This window comes from Battus philenor, unplaced genomic scaffold (genome assembly GCF_028537555.1).
Source record: "Battus philenor isolate CCGP_79_NKW_IND1 unplaced genomic scaffold, ilBatPhil1.0.hap1 SCAF_15, whole genome shotgun sequence".
Lineage (NCBI taxonomy): Eukaryota > Metazoa > Arthropoda > Insecta > Lepidoptera > Papilionidae > Battus > Battus philenor.
The window spans coordinates 9368434-9386486 of NW_027181677.1; the positions used below are offsets into that span (position 1 = coordinate 9368434).

At 32.1% G+C, this 18053-nt stretch overlaps 1 protein-coding gene across 2 annotated transcripts in view; it reads left to right on the forward strand.

The window, feature by feature from the left end:
* LOC137918808 (protein lozenge-like) overlaps positions 1–18053 on the forward strand; it is a 96277-nt gene that overhangs the window by 63033 nt on the left and 15191 nt on the right. For both annotated transcript variants that reach the window (XM_068761720.1, XM_068761719.1), the window contains exon 4: positions 1389–1553. In XM_068761720.1, the coding sequence (XP_068617821.1) occupies positions 1389–1553 (165 nt within the window). The remainder of the gene's footprint in view (positions 1–1388; positions 1554–18053) is intronic.

Consider the following 18053-nt stretch of genomic DNA (forward strand, 5'->3'; position numbering starts at 1 on the left):
AAAAAAATATTTTTTTAAAAGATACATCTTCATGAAAATCTAATAATATATTTCTCGATAAGTAACACCGTACAACACTAGCGTTATATACAATAATAATTAACCGGCTGCATTTGTTTGTGTCGACTTCAAAACATAATTGCGGTATCGATATTTTTCATTGTATTATCTCATAGACTAATTATGTGCACATTTTTTCGATGCAACCGGGAAGCGAGGTAATAGGGGCGGTACCTTTTAGGCCAGGACAATGTTCCGGCGTTAAGTCCATTTTTGCCCTTCAATAAAAAATGATCCTTTTCGGACTAATCAGCTTATTGACACGAACCACTTTGTATCGAAGCAGGAAATTGTAATTACAAATTACGTTACGGTCTAATAATTTAAAAGGCATCAATTTATTATTACATTTACATTACATCTCATTACATTACATGATTTAAACCACTACAACAATTTCAATACGTTGAACATCAACTTTAATGACGTAAAATCTATAAATGAGTTGAATGTATAGCGACATTTTTCACCCAATAAGCTTTAAAGCTTTTACACACTTTTTACAGTCACCCTGTACAAAGTGATCACTCTAAAATATATTACATTAATTTAATTTTTATGTTGGAATGTAACAGGTCAATAATTTCTATCAGTACAAAGTCTGCAGGTACGATAGTAAACAAATTAAAAAAAAAAAGATTAAAGTAAATTAAATTTACTACGTATTGATCCGAATTTTGAACGCTTTTTCCGACTATATCAACATTGTTCATTACTTTTTGGTAAGATATAACATATGTTATACCTATCTAAATTTGTATATACAAATTTACAGCAAATTCATTCTGTACAGTTTTTATACCTATAACTAATCAAGCTGTATTTTTCGGTGTTACTGTTAGTAACGTAGCGTGAGTTTTAGGAATATAACCACTGCAACTGCAACACTTTACACAGGTCATCGCGTTATACATAACAAAACAAAACATCACCACCACGCCACAACACCCGTTTTTAGTAAGCGGCCGCTCGCCCCCAAACCGCGAACAGCGTGGGTGAACCGTGGTTGGATCCGGATACCTATTCGGCTCGCCTGTGGTCCACGCTGTCGTCCCAACCCGCAAGCACATTCCAGCAACACACCCTGTCAAAGCTCTAACGCGAAGAGCCTTAGCAACGTACAAGCGTTCCCGTGCAACTGGTAGGCGCCCTACCAGCTTTAGTTTTTAGTTTTAAAATCTAGTTCACGGACCCTTCCGCTCCGTTAACTCAGTACCGACGAAGCTGTAAAAGCTTTAGGGCTAACAGCACTAACATCATCAGAAAAAAAGCAAAAAAAAGGAATATGATGAAGGTTATATCTAAAAGGTTTATTAATTTGTTGCCAGGTACAAATGTGTCGGCGCACAGGACGATCGACTTTCATCGTCAGTTCATCTCTTGTCCTCCGCTACCCCTCCGAGAGGAGTATAAGACTCCCACCACGAGAAGTCTACGAACCCTGTCGCACGAGGAAAGAGAGTACAAGACCAATGCCAGTATACCTATAGGAGGTATGTAACTATATCAGATTTATTAAAACTTAAGGGTAGAAATTACATCATCTAAAAAGAAAAGAAACGTACGATTGTAGTCAAATATAAAACAGTACTAAACATAAGATGTATATGTAGAAGAAAGTAAATTAAGAACGGGCAGAAAGTGTACACAAAATTAATAATTAAAAATAAAAAAGTAATGAAAGGACACTGGATTTCCATGTCAATGGGAATAGATTTTAAAAAAAAAACTATGTCAGAATTATCCTATGTCTGTATAGATTTAACTTAACTGATATATAAACACATCACAATGTCAAGTCAACTGTAGAAATAACAACTCTTTCCTTTCGGTTTTTCATACGTCGCAACTGGGCTTAACTTAAATAAGAAAGGACCAATATCTAGCCACCTCCGCACATGCAGTGGTTGTCGTGCATGAATGTGCACCGCCCGCCAGCCCGCTCGTAAATGCGCATGCGACAGACAATGCCAACTACACAACCGCCACCGCAAATTCACTCAACACGTGTTTCACCCCTCCACGGGGCATCTTCAGGAGTTGTTACACAGATTAGTGCTAAACACCGAGTGTTCATGCACGACAACCACTGCATGTGCGGAGGTGGCTAGATATTGGTCCTTTCTTATTTAGGATGGACTTCCGCAATGTAACGCCTGAATCCATTAAATGGGCTTAACTTGTTTAAATAAACAAAAGAATAATATTTGATGAAATCGACAGCAAGTATTTCATTTATAAAATATCGTTTAAGCTGATACCGTGGTGCTGATGGCTACCGTTATCTAACGAGCTATTGAGACGTACCGTTTTGTATGTCAAAATGACCAACCCAACCGGTGTTTAACGACAGAATATTTTAAAATCCTTATCCATAAATGATATATGTACAAAGAGAATAAAACTTATAAAGAATTAGTGTAACTATTCGCATCTTCTTTTGGGTCACTAATTATGTAAATTTACCTAATTTAATAAATTAATAATGGTACAAAATAACGCGACATATAAACATCGAAATTATTTAAAAGTTTATCTTTCTATAACAAATACCAGGAAATTTGCATACTTTTATAAATATTAAGTATTGAATTTAAAGTTTTCTTTGTTATATAGTATAACAACAGATGAAAAAGTTCTAAAATAAAAATACTAACAAGTTATATAGAAAAATAAAAACAGTTTAGATTAAGTAAATACTAATTCCACTTTTCATAATTTATATACACATCACTTTTGTTGGAATGTGGGCTTCTTCCAGCGTTTGCCAGTCCTCTACTTGTGTTATTGCCATCTATTATTACATTTCCTATTATTTCAAAGTATTTTTTATTTATCTCTTAACTTCAAGACCACTGTTAGGTGTAGACCTCTTCTATAGGTTTTCAATAGGACCACTAGGAAACGGCCGTCACCCAAAGTCTTCCGGCGACGTTAATAAGGTCATCTATCCACCAAATCCTCGGTCAAGTCTCCGCAGACATCAGTTATGTGTTCTCTGAAGCCTGCCGACTATCACTTCAATTAGCCAATGTGCTATTTCGGTTACTTTTGTTTGTCTATCAGATCTCAGAGAGGCGAAGATTTTGTTGCTGATTCGACCTCGTAGGGCAACTCCGAGAACAACCCTCGCCATAACTCGTAGAGCGACTATAAGCTTAATCATATCTTTCTTATTGTTTCATAATAAATCCGAAGAGCGACGAATACTTACTTTCTATACATCTTGACTAATACAATATCCTGCAACGGACGAAGCTAAATGTTATTTCGTCCACACTGATTATTATTTCACCTATAATCACGATTGCCTACAACGAACGAACTGCAAACAAATTTACCGACTCTGCGCAAGAACATAAAATATAACAGACATGTCCTTGATTATATTTTATTTTACCTATTATTTTAATCTTCCTTATACAACCACGGTAGTAAAGATAAACTCAAAAGCTGATCTCCCATTTGAGTTGGAATGCAGGGAAATAATTAAAGAATATACCAAATTAGTGAAACAAATAAAAATACTTATTTTTAAATTGCTCTAAAGCTATTTGGATACATATACTTCAATAAAACATAAATCTCTGTAAACTGCATATTTCTAAACAGGTGTAAGAGACCAATATTGTATTGGATTTTATTTGAAGGATTTTTTACGAACCTCTAAGCGTAGCATAGGACGTCCACCAACAAGGTGGGTAGACGACCTTGTTAGGGTTTGGAAAAAGTCTATGTCTAGCCGTGGAAGTCCTGCAGATGTAATGACGATACTGTTTTTTTTTATATTATCGTCTTTTGAGTCGACGAAAAATGCAGTTCCATTCTCTTTTTTTTAGTTTAACGGTCTACTCGTCATCGGTGTCTGAGAAATCAATGTATGAATGCACAAAATCACAAGTTAAAAGAAACTCATCGCCTTGTGCACACGTAGTCACTACTAATAATGAATATTATTATTGGTAATTTTTTTCTTGTAACTGACATAATATTGTAGACAAACTATACTATTAAAATCATAATCGTAAATGTTTATTCAGTGCAACTCTGACGTTTTCTGAATATCGAACTACCATCATTATCATATCAGCTGATCTAAAATCGCCACGATGAAGCTTGCCCGTAATCAGCGATTTATACTACAATTCAAAGTATTATGTAACAATTATTTACTACTTAATTCATCTATTCACATAAATGGATACAGATAATAAATTGCCATAAGGTAATAAGCAAAAGATTGAAATGAATAAAAGTAAATACTTCATCAAGAATTCTACATAAATATGAGGCTCGAGAAGCGTTTACAAAGTATTCCAAGCAGCGACTTTCATCAGAGGAGCGTGCAATTGCGTTCAAGCTAATAACGAGCGCCCATTACACACTTTGTCAGGCTTGGACTGTCGACGCTTCACGCAGTTTAAGAGCCAATGCACACCGCAAGCCAAATCCATGCCATAGCGAGAAAAATGCGATATTATTGCTTTGTGTACCTATAAACTGACAATTTTTTGTGGCAGTCTCTACAGTATCACAAATGTAGAAATGTATAATAATAAATTTTCTTCCGTAACATCAGAATCATAATAAAAATTGCTGCGTAACGAAACACTACTGTACCAAGCACAATCTATCTCGTATAGTGTCGCTTGTTGAAATAATATTTTGAATTGACGTGTAAAATAAAACGTCATCATCATTATCATTTCATCCGTAACACATCCACAGCTAGACATAGGCCTTTACCATCAATTTCCAATATGGCCGATTGGAAGCGACCCGCATTCAGCGTCTTCCAAAGACATTAACATAGTCGTAATATTATGTCTATATAAAAATAAATAAATTAATTAGTACACAGATATTTATTAGTAGCTTCATTAAGGTTAAAAATTACAAAAAATAATATGGCTCATTGTTTTATAGATAAACTTAAAAATCTCATAGAAAAATATTAAAAAGAGTGAATCATTTTTTATGTCAAAGTTTTTAAACAATTTACACCAAAAGGAACTTAATTTATTTGAAATTCTTACGTAAATATATTAATAACTCTTATTAAAAAATCCTAGCGGTTACGCACAATATTGAGAAATTATAAAGATATAGTGATTGCTTGAATAATTTCTAATTTATAAATTGCGTTCATATAAAAACAATAAAGTCATGGTGGAATGAAACCTCCCAAAATTGAGTAAGCAGGTGCTAAAATCCAATTTCATAATACGTGCGTTCACAAACACAAATTGCTTCGTAATTTTGACATTTGGACGGGTATTTGATATGTAATTAAACTTATTACAAGTTTTGGTATGATTTATTTTTATTTTACACATTAATATGAACATATGTATAAATGTACGTATGCGTGTTTATAAATGCTTACATATTCAATGACGTAAAAAGCCAAAATTCAGCTATGTATTAATAAAATTTTATTTATTACTTTTTTTTCCGAATAAACAATTCTAGTTATTTTGATGTTGCAATTATCAGTAAATAATAGAAAGTTGATAAACTATAAGTAAATAAAACATTTATGTTGACATATGCTTGTTTGTTACCAGATTTCTCATATCAACACTGTACAAAAAATTCTTAAAGTTGTTAAGAGGCTTAGCAATCACCCATTTACAATCTTATGCTACGTATGTATGTAAATGTTTAGAAACTGCCAAAGCCGCACGGACTAAATATTTCAAATTACTATATGTATTTTGACGTCTTTTTTCCTTGTAGAAAGTTATATAACATCACTCAATCACTTACAACAACATACCGCTAGCCACGATCGCAATGAAATATTAAAAATGTAAATACAGTACAAATTATTGTTTTATATGACTACAGATGAATCATTATAGTCAGGAAAATAGTCTTTACAATCATTAGTCATTATTCTTCTAATTTATTTAACATTGTAAACAAGACAATTTTCAATTTAGTGATAGTACATAGCACAAGAAAATTCAAGGGTTTATATTTGTGCTATCATAGTTGACATTAGATAAAAAAATGATTTATCGTCATTTTCATGTCTGCAGCAAAAGGCCTACTGTAAGGTATAGATAGCCACATTCACCCCCAAAGATAGCCACAATGAACGGTCTAGTACTGCCAGCTTCCTGCGACTTTCTTCGCAACCTTGACTATGTTGTCGGTCGACCCAGTGGGTGGCCTACCCACGCCACGTCAGAAAGCCATTTGAGAAGAGCAATTCTTCAAGCACGTTCACATTGGTGACCTCGTTCTTTTGGCAAGATTCGAGTTCGCTATAAAGTTGCGAATAATTGACTTTCCATTGCTCTGGACATTATTAATAAAATAATTTAAATGATAGCTAAGCTACAACAGGTGTAGAAGGACAAGCCTCTGTTTGGAGTGTCTTTAGGAGTTATGAGTATATACGCATGCGAGTTCGTTGTGAATTAGATTATTTAAGAATTAAAACTTAAACTTTTGTTTAATATTGTTCGGTATTCAATTTAATATGTGTATATGTAGATAAATAATAAGTTTCTCAACAAAATGCTTGTATTGGATAGTTCGATTAAATAAGAGTTTATCAAAAAAAAGGATTACCTATATCATTTATATACAAACTGCAGTGGTCCATTATTACGTCTCACCTGATTACAAACGTTTTCTTTCAAATTACTTTGCATGATTGTTTGTTTATATGTGTTTTAAAAGCGTGAATGAATAACTCATTTATCAATAAAAAAAATTAAAATCTTCCACTTATTTCCTATAAGACTGTATAAAGTGATTACTTTCAAATATGTTTCATAAATTTATGTTTTCTATTATGATGCGAGTGGCCAATAACTTCTGGCAGTATAAAGTCTGCGGGGACAGATAAATATAAGATAAATTTAAAACTACTTTAACGCATTACGTTATTTATTATTTGCGATTACATTAACTTTAAATTACTTGGCAGCAAATGAGCTGTACATTCCCTCCATAGAATTATTATTACTCAACCAGCAATTTACATTTAAAAAAAATGAATATCAAAAACTCTAGTAGGATTGCTCCAGTCTGTTTTGTTTTATAAGTATTAGCGTAATTTTTAAAAAATCGCAGTTATGTCAGCTTTAATTGCAGCAATGACTTAAATACGTAAATTTTATTTTAAGCTATTATGAAAAAAGTTTATATATAAAATTACCTTAATTTTTAAAAAAATAAAAAAAATCTTTTTTTTAATGGGTTAAACTCTCATATTCTTTTTTAGTTTGCATTACATATATGTCGATAGGCTGAATATTACATTACTTTCACTTTTTATTTCTATGTTCTCTTTTATAACAGATGAGAGAGTTATTAAGAAACTAGTGGTTACACCTACACCTTCAATCTTGCCTTTGCACATATATGCTGTTATTATTGAGTTTTTAAAGAAAGTTACATTTATAAAGCACTTGACGCTAGGACATCAGATCGACTATAAATGTCAATACTCAGTGCAATGCAACGGAGGTAATCATCAAGGGGCTGCAAGCAATCGGAACTGTCCTATTATTTGGCGTGATCGAACACCTTGCGATAGTGTGAATGCGTTTGTTAGATCTATTTGCCTAGTTTCTTGTTGTCGAATTGTTAAAATATGTGTGCCTCGTTTTTTTTTTGTTTTTAATGTACGTTTATTTAAAAAAAAAAGTTTCTATTAAAAAAGCTGATTGGTTATACGTGTAAAAGATATAAGGGGTGTACGTTTAACTCATTTGTAAGTAAAAACCTCTAAAGCTTGTACACCTATTTACAATAACCACCTATAAAGCGATTACTCGGAAATATGGATTTTGTATTGGAATGCGACAGACCAATAACTTTTGGTAATACAAAGTTTACAAGGAGAAATAAATATAAGATAAATTGAAACAGAAAAAAAAGCAGTTTCCCTTACTTTTACGCATTACGTTATTTATTATTTGCGTTTCCTTTGACTTTACATTATTTGACAGCAAACGAGCTTTACATTTCCTCCTTTTAATTTTTACCTACCTTATAATACTAAACAAAAATGACCCTAGTAGTAATTATTTAGTCTGTTTTGTCTTATAACTTTGGACAGTAACTTAATTTTATATATTACTATACTAATTTTGTGAAAGCTTTTTCTTACATTATAATCATTACGTTATGTATTATTATTTCTAAAACCTAATGGTTTTAAATTTTTCGATAGACTAGGACTAGATATCATTAACGGCTAATGATCTATATATTCAGTTTAAGCACCCTTTCAGAGCTTTTACACCTGTAAAAAGCAATATAACGACGCTATTTTAAAGTAAAACCATGTACAGAACTATCACTTCGCATCTATAAAATCAGGAGACGGATTGAGCTTAAGAATCGGTCATTAACCTCGGGATGGACTACGAGAGAAAATAATAACAATAACTTCAAATGCGATCCCGAGAAAAAACCGACGACGGCAGTGTCATTACGGCAGCGGTGTATCAACGGCTTCCACAGACCTATAAAACTTTTAGATGGAAATAAAAATGTATATATTAAAAATTCTCACTTAAATCGCTACTGATGCCTATTATCAAATCATATTTATAATAATTTTCACAGGTATTAGATTATTTTAAAAATATGTTGAGAAGAGAAATAATTAAATTGACTTAGAAACTATGAAAAGAAAATGAACCTAAGTACACATAAGACTTAATTTAGTATGTAAAATGCACTGTAAATTAAATTTAAAACAAAACCAATTACAATTATATTCTAGCTCAGTTCTAGAAGCGGTGGATTTTTAAGCTATTTAATTCTTTTGTTATACTAGGATACCAAGTTTTGTTAACATGTATTTTAGTGAATAGTAAGTAAAAAAATTGTGTTTAAACTAAAAACAATATTTAAATAAATATGGTTATCCATGTTGCTTAAAAATACTACACAATAACAGTATATTATTACATTTTGTATAGTAATCAAAAACGTTCGTAAGGAAATCAGAAACGAAAACAATTTTCTTATTATACTAAAAACTTAAGATAATGTTTTTAAGTGCATATAGATAAGTTAATTTATTAATTACCAGTAATCTAATATATTTATAAAAGGTTAATATTCTTGTTCAATAATAAGTGAATTTTATATTTCTCGAAATATAAACGTCTGTTTAAAAAGCTCCCTTTCAGTAAACTGCCCGTTCGATGGCCGGTGTAATGTTACATCGCACCTTATTTCCGGCACGGCGTTTTTGATTTGATTGATCAATTTGATGATCAATAAAATCTCGGACACCATTATTGCCTACCGGCGAGCTTCCACACAGATATCAAATACGATTCTTTGATATAATATCAATTTCTTATTACATTGCGGTGCAGTTAAAGAATCATATCGAAAAATCGGTTGGAGCTAGCTTTGTATAACGAAATGCAATGTGGAAGGCGATAATCGTTTCGTAGTGGTGTCGGCGCATACACCTGCGGTTTGACTTACACAAATAGAGTCAATCTTGGCGCAAGACCGAGGGCCCGTGTGAAAATTTGATAACGAATCTATAGATCGATGAGGCTGCAGAAATCGAGGGGCAATAGCTGCGGTTTCAATCCGTATGCTACTGTGGGATGTAATAAGCGAGCGCGGATTAGCCACCTCCGTACACCGGCGCAAGCTTAGTATCACCACACTTTCTAATTCCTGTGGACAATCCTTTATTTATTTTTAAGTGATAATATTTTACGATTAATGCATTTTTCTAATCAATGTGAAAGAAGCTTTTATTTTATGTAATAATATTCATCATCATATCAGTCAAAAAAGGCCCACTGCAAGGCATAGGCCTCCCCCAAAAATTACCACCAATGTTCAGTCTTGCGCTGCCTGCGTTCAGCGACTTCACGGGACCTTGACTATTTTGTTGGTCAAGCTGGTAGGGAACCTAACTACGCCGCGTTTACCAGCTCGTGGTCGCCTATTGAAAATCTTTCGGTCCCACCGGCCGTCATCAATGACCTTGATTTTGTGCGGATCTCTTAAACAAGGAAAAAAACACTCACACAGTGATACTTCTAATTATTTAAAGGTTAAATCTTAAGAGGTGCCATTAACGTATTCCCAAATGATTGTTGAAAACATATAATAACTGCAAAAAATTATGACATATTTTTGTAACTATTTTCTTCATATAAACTTTTCTCGCAACCAAACGAAAATAGAAAATAATTGCTAAATAGGTGGCACCATTTACACATCTTGCGCTTGTCATCACATTTGGCACTAATTTTTTTATTTATACAAATAAATTAACTGTGATTAACATTTATATATACATATCATACATAAGTTTTTAGCACGTCATACTATTAATTGATTACTTAACTTTGTCCTCAATTTTTGTCCATAAACATGGCCAACTACAGCATGTCCGGCACGCGCGCTTCATTCACATCTCCTCAGGCAATAAACACAGAATTCACCTGATTGCAAACTCGAAAACCACTTCTGTTTGCTTGCTACCTTTAGCAACAAAATTAGCGTAGGTTTTGTCCAAAATATACCAACATGAACAATTTTTTTTCACACGTCTAATCATAAAATAACCTTTTTTGCCGCCACCTTTTATGATTTATATTATTTCTGTAAAACTATTTTCGAAATTATCCAATTTGAAGCATAATCTAAAAATGTCTTCATATATATAAAGGATGCCGCAATAAATCGTAGGACAAAAAACAAAATGATATCCCTGGCAGGAACGGACGCGCTTATTCGATATCGTACAGTAGGTTACAACTTTCTTGGTACATTAAAACTATTAAAATAGAGGGCGTGGCGGTGCGGACGGAATTAAGCTCCCTAGCCACAAAACCACAGCTCCTGGATGAGTTGGGCATTTAGGCCTGTACTTCCACCGTATCATGCATCAATATTATAACCATGTATCCTTTACATCAATGTCGTTTTAATATTTTTTTGTGTTAACTATAATCTCTTTAAAAGTTTTATGAAGAAAATTTCATTAAATTTAAGAAAAATAACGATGTGTATAATAAAAATATATTTAAAGATGATTTGTTATTTTGTTACCTCCGGGCATATCATACATAAATATGTATAGTACGACATATTCAAATTTTAAATTAATTTTTCTACTGAAAAAGATGTCTTGGAAATCGATGTTTTGTCCGTACTTTATACGGGTAATCGTAAATTCAGGTCTACACTGAAATGGATATTTTTATAATATCGAACAATAGAATTATAATTATATTCATAAAACTATAAACTATTTACTTTATATGGATACAAATGACGTTTACCTTTAAGTAATAAACTGGAGATTGAAATTAAAATAAACCGATAAAGGTTATGTACAGGATGATTGGTTACAGGTGTAAAAGTTTTACTGATTTTCGCTAACAAATTAGTTATACGTTCACCCGATTAAAGCCTTTACACTTTTAGTACCTGTATAAATCCAAGCACCAAATTACATACTATATACCCAAATAAAAAAGATACGATAATGAAGTAATAAAATAATCGATTTTAGCATGTAGGTAAAACAATAGTTTCTTTTGTTTTATTATCCGTAATTTTTTGGAAGTTATCCTTTTATAAATATCACGAACATAATTTTAAGGTCGGTCCATATTTCTGGTGACCGTTGTGTTTTATTATTCAGTTTATTTCGACTTTCCCTGGTCATTAAAAATGTCTACTATTTTCCATTGTCTCGATTTTCTCGTATTCGCGATAAATTCGTAAATGCAGCCTTAAATACGGTAACCGCAAAACTTGGTATGTGCAGGAGATCGTCACTGAAGCCAATAGTTCGGTGAAAGCAACATATTTTATCCATAATAGGATCTAATTATAGTGAATTTTATTTTTAGTTAACCCTTAAAGCCAGACACTATTTTGTATATAAACAAAATTAAATAACAATAGAGAAGAAATGTGTCAAAATATTTCAGGTTACATTTAACAATAACACAGAGTTCTAAGATGTTTAAAACAAAAATCTATAATTATGTATTGTCAGAAGAATCGACTTGACTTCTCTCTAATTATAGGGATACATATAGTAATATATTACATACTAAATACAAAATACTACTACAAATACATGCTAGTAGTAAATAATAAGTATAGTATGTGTTTTGAATTATTTTTCTATGATATTTGTGTGTTACCGTTTGGTTGTTATGCCTGTACCACTTTAGGTTCCCTAGTAGAGAATTTTGTAATACGATGTGATAAAAGAGCAAATAAATAGATAAGATAGTTTAAAAAAATATATAAGGAATAAATATTTTTTTAATCTCCCTCCATTACTTTAAGTTTTTAAGACGATGTATAATAATAAATCTAAAAACTTAACGGTAACCTAGTCCAAAACAAAATTTTGTTTCCCTTGTGTATCTTTAATAAGGAAACAAAAAATAATTTTTATTCTCGTAATCCGTATGATTAATATATATAGTGAATTCATTACGTTTTTATAATATTTTTGTTATTCACGACTGAACCCTAAAATAAGTTGGAGCTTCTATGATAGCGAGCACGTATCTCAAATTGAAGCATTAAGGGAACTGATCGTTCCATCTCTAGATCAGGCGGCGCGCAGTAATGTCCCGCATTTGCGGTTGCAGACAGGATACCGGCGTGTACTGTAATGAGCAACACATAACGAAACCTTACAAATAATTCAACCCACGAAAAAAACGCACCGAATCACGTACTCGTATCCTTTGAAGGAAAATGTGTATCAGATAGCACCGTGTAGACGCCGTCCCCTTCACCCTCAGCAGGCTCATTAGCGAAGGAACGGGACGCAGGAATAATAACCATCCTCGATTCCACACTTTCGATGTGTAAGACTCGATACAATCAATTACATTTGTACGTGGAACACGAACGCCTTCTGTCGGCAATCGACTTGCAGTTTACGAAAAAATATTGTTTATGTAATAAGCTACAATTTAATTCAAAATATACTTAAGCTTGCCTGTTTCTACATTTAAATATTATCCATAATATGATAATTATATTTACAAAATACCTATCATTCATCAGGAATTTATTTAATTGTTTTTAATGATTTGTGCACGAAAACAAAACTAAGACTTTCGCACATTAATATAAGATGAGGAAAAAAATCGTTTCATCATTAACTTAATAGAATGTATGTCATGTCTCATACAGGCCGCATTCAACCTCTCAAAATAAACATTTTCAACAGCTAGTTCAATGATCAACGTTAAAACAAATTCGAGAAATTTTGAATGTTGTCGTCATCAATATTCATATTTTCTGACGACCACTGTGAAGCAATGGCCTTTACCAAGGACATCTATAGGGAGATATACCATTATCTCTAAGTTTGATAGGCGGATTGGCGATCCCAGTATGGTATTATGGTACGCAGAGGACGCTGCTGCCTTCAATAATAAATAAAACCCAAGCATCATCTACTTAACCAGATTTGAATTCATACAGAGCAACAATACTTTGAAAGAGAATCCCAAAAACTCCTTCACTTAATCATATCGTAAAAAAACCGAATAGTATTACTTTCGAGTGCAACATTAATTAAAGTCTTGTAGTTTTGGAAAAAAGATATTCTTAAAATTTCAACATGGCGAACAAATGACAAAGCTTGGCTCGAAATAAGTAAGCGCGTGTTCTTTGAATCGACACTGATTTAATTATTCTCGTGACGGAACACGAGTGCACCTCTTAGCTTAACACACGAACGGCTGAAGTTACCACAGCCTCCACTACTTCCAACCATTCATACTTAAAAATCTGTTTTATATAATAAAAAACAACATTACTTTAAACTACTGTCGTATTGTAAAAATTCTTGGTCGGTGTAAAGGGATAAAATCTCTCTGCTGACAAATAAGCTATACATTCATCCGTTTAAAGGTTTTACAGGAGTACAGTTAATAATAAATACCTATTGCTATTCATTGACACTGATGTAATTTTTTAAAATACAAAAGCACTAAAGCGATATAAAATAGAATTAAAAAAAAAGGTTTTTAACATTTATTTCTGTGTTTAGTTTATAAATAAATGGTATTAGTTATTTACCAATAAATAGAAATAAGAGCGTTACTAAGTTTTCGATATAAAACACAATAGCACCATAAATCATCACCATAATTTCAGCTATAGGACACAAGTCTTCCCCATAGATTACCAATGAGACCAGTAGGTAGTGGTCTGCGTTCAGTGTATTCTAAAGTATCTGTCAAATAACGAACTTGAATAAATATGATCTTGACTCCTACTGCCACTACAAGTAGAAGCTTGCCTTTTTTAGTAATTCCAATTATTATTACTAGCGGTTTTTATTACATGCTATTTAACTTAATTTAAAACAAGTTAAAATTATTTTTTAATCAAATTCTCATGATATAAAAATTAACCTTACATTTCTCAGGTTATCTACTATCGAAAATATGTATGATGGAGGTGGTTAAAAATTAATATAAATTTTACGTATTATTAAATGTATAAAATTTACATTTTTATATAACTATAAAAGATATATAAGTCTAAATTTTATGTAGATTTATATGATTAAATATATAAAATTAAGACTATATATTATGAAATTAAGTTATTGATCTAAGGAAAGTGGTTAATAAGTTAAGTCAATAGATTATGGTTATTGTTCTCATACGCATAGTATTTATTTGTATTTGTTGAATTATATGATATTGTAATTAATTATGTGTATAACAGAAATCAGCGCCTGATATCGATTCCAGTTCCGCAAGATTACGTATGAAAAATAATATCTCGAAGCGTTTTTACGGAGTGTGAGTAGATGTGCCGGTAGGTACGAGATGTGATAGGTAACGCTAGCCCGCGTATCGCGTGTACCAAGTATAATATTACGCGATCGGCCGGCTGTATCAACGATCGTCAATCGCCTGGATCCATTCCGTGTAACAATACCTCCGGTGGGGCCATAAAGACGGCGGGTAATGTAAAACTGATATCAGAATTGTTGTTCATATAACGTAATTAACTTGGCTACTTTATTGTTATATTTACTAGATTGATATTTTTCAAAACACTTATCTTACGAAACTTAATTATAAAGTATCGATTATTTAATATTCTTATAGGACATTAAAAGACAAGAAAAGGTTTTTACCAAGAATAGTCTCGGACAGGGCCCATAGGATATTTAACCTAAACCTCGTTTTAGAAATAAATTCGAGGACTGCCTCCTAAGCGCGGGCACTTACATCAGTGCTGCGCAACCTTTTCTCATCTACGGCATACTAAAAGCTTTAACAGAATTTCGCAGCACACCGAAAACTAAATTCGAGAGACGAGTGAACGTGACGTGCCTCTGTGTCTCAAATAAAAAATATGTATAATGAAAAATTGAAAAATTTCAATTAATTAATTTTTACTGCGGCACACTTGTATCTGACCTACGGCACACCAGTGTGCCATATTAATATTTACAATGAAAATATGAAACAGGAGAAGGATTTTGTTAGTTTTTAAATAATAATTAAAAAAATTTTTATCATTCGATGAAGAGCATCTTTTCAAATTAGACCAAAAATTAAATTTAGACAAAGTTTTTATTACAACTGTTTCGTCATTGACATTTCCCAGGTTGCGTTCGGAAAAAATAAAAAACAAATCAAAAACGGCATTCTTTGACGCAACGACTGTTTAGGGGTCTTTGTCATCAACAATAAGTGAATTTTTTTTTTACAAAGTCATTGGATATTAATAGATCCAAGGTCATGTAGTAAATAATAATTAAGGTTGATATTTAGTAATTTGAATTTTAAAATGCTTTTTCTTACTATTTTATCATTAAATTATAATTATTTTTAAACCCATTGATTTTTGTACAAAGCTTACATCCATTGACATTAGATGAACTACACATTTACCCTTTTAAAGCTTTTGCACCAATAGACAAACATCCTGTAAGTGACAGGTAAACTTGGTAAACACGCAAACCAATTCCTTGTCTTTTAAGGTATATATGTTTCTACGTATTTCAAATGGAATGCTGTTTACTACATAACAGTAGTGACTCTATTAACGAAACTGCATATCTTACTTCATGGCCACACCACATAATCTTAGCAAGTTATATTATCCACAGTGAACGTGTCTTAAGAATCTGACGCATTGAACCAGACAATATTACCGTTTGAGCTGCATAATAATCTCAATATCAGCTAATACTGAATTTCATTGATTAAATAAGTACTAATAGATTTTCTAAAGACTTGCACTAATATCACTACGTAACGTAAAATATTTAAAAAAAATCACGTATTAATTTTTTCTCTTTTAGTCTTTTTTTGGAGCTAATATTTTTTAGGTTTATTACAAGAAAATAGTTTTGTCGCATTCTTGGCACATCGCTCGTGAATTACTAAATGACAACAGTTACATCTTAAAACTGTTAAAAAGAGTTATCATTACGAATTCATCTACAAGATCATTAACTAAAAGAGTTTAAACAATATTATACGAAGATGTTTCGTAAAGATAACCTTTTTAGTAGCATGGCATGGTTAAAAAATCATCTCCACACATAATATAGCCACCTTTTATAAGAAATAAAGATAATATGGAATACATAGGTAATGTCTCATTTAGCAGACGCAAATGCCATTTAAAATAACCTAAGACTATAAAGAAATAAATGATAAAAAATTATTTATGGGCACTGAGTAAAAGCTTAAAACGGAAAAGTGGATGGAAAACTTTGTCATCATGAATGGTTTCAGAAATATTGTTTTTTCATTAACACTTTATTGTACACGATAGATAATAACTAAAAAAAAAGAAAGAATTTAAATAGACGTACAAAAGTCGAAGTTATCTTTACTTAAGTGATCTTTACCAAACAAACTTTAAATGGAAATGATAGACATCAAGGAGAGGGCAGAAGTAATAAACAACATAAAAATAATTTAGTAAAAAAAGTGTTTATTATATATTAAAATTGATTATTGTTTACTGTATGTTCTTGAAAACTTTGTACTACCAGAAGTTATTGGCTTGTCGCATTCAAAAAGAAAAAAAATAATGTAAATTTAGGGTGTTCATTTTATACAGATGATTGTCAATACGTGTAAAATGTTTAAGACTTTTTGCTGGCAAATGAACTGTACGTCCACCCTTTAATCACCTTGTTTACTCGTTTCGCCGACCACACTTGAACGCATTACTACCGCTTTGATACAATTTAACACTAACAAAAGCCAATTAATTTTCATCTCTGAATAAAACGATCCCTTCATAATCGACACTCGTTCCCTTTTCAACGGCTCGTCAAGGCTCCACCGGTTCACCGGCGGCCGTCGCGCACAGGATGTATCAAATTACGCCGAGTTACGATGTAAATGATCAGCAACAAAAACCTAACAAAACAACGAGATGGATCCGAGGGGTGAGAATATTTTTATGGGACCTAAATAAGATTTATAAAGCTTCAGTGAAATATGCGCTTGCTTTCATCGTTTTATTTCTTTTTATTTTGTTAGTAATTTTCTAAGGCTTTAGCTGACAAAACTTAAATCATAAAATAATGTTTTATAAAAAAAAAATAATAGTTCTATAATTGAATACTCTCCAATACCTATGAGAACTTTTTGGGGTTTGTGATTGGTGAACAAACATTATGTCATAAAACGTCAAAGTAACATTTTGGTGTCGAACAGCAAGTCGAATAACCTTTTATCTAATGTACACTAGGGAGCATTTAGTGGGTAGAAAAAAAAACATAACCTTTTCTTTTCCCCCAGTGCGAGATAGATATCTTATATATACGTAGAGGATTTCTCCCCGAAAGTTGTATTAATGTTTAAAAAAAGAATAATTATTAAATAGGTCTTAAATTTCGGTCAACGATCCATCAGTATTTTATCAGGGTACCCTGAGCTCAGGTCCTATTCAGGTTTTATATTTAAAATAAGGTTACTAAAAAATTTCTTTTGGTAGTACGCACTTAT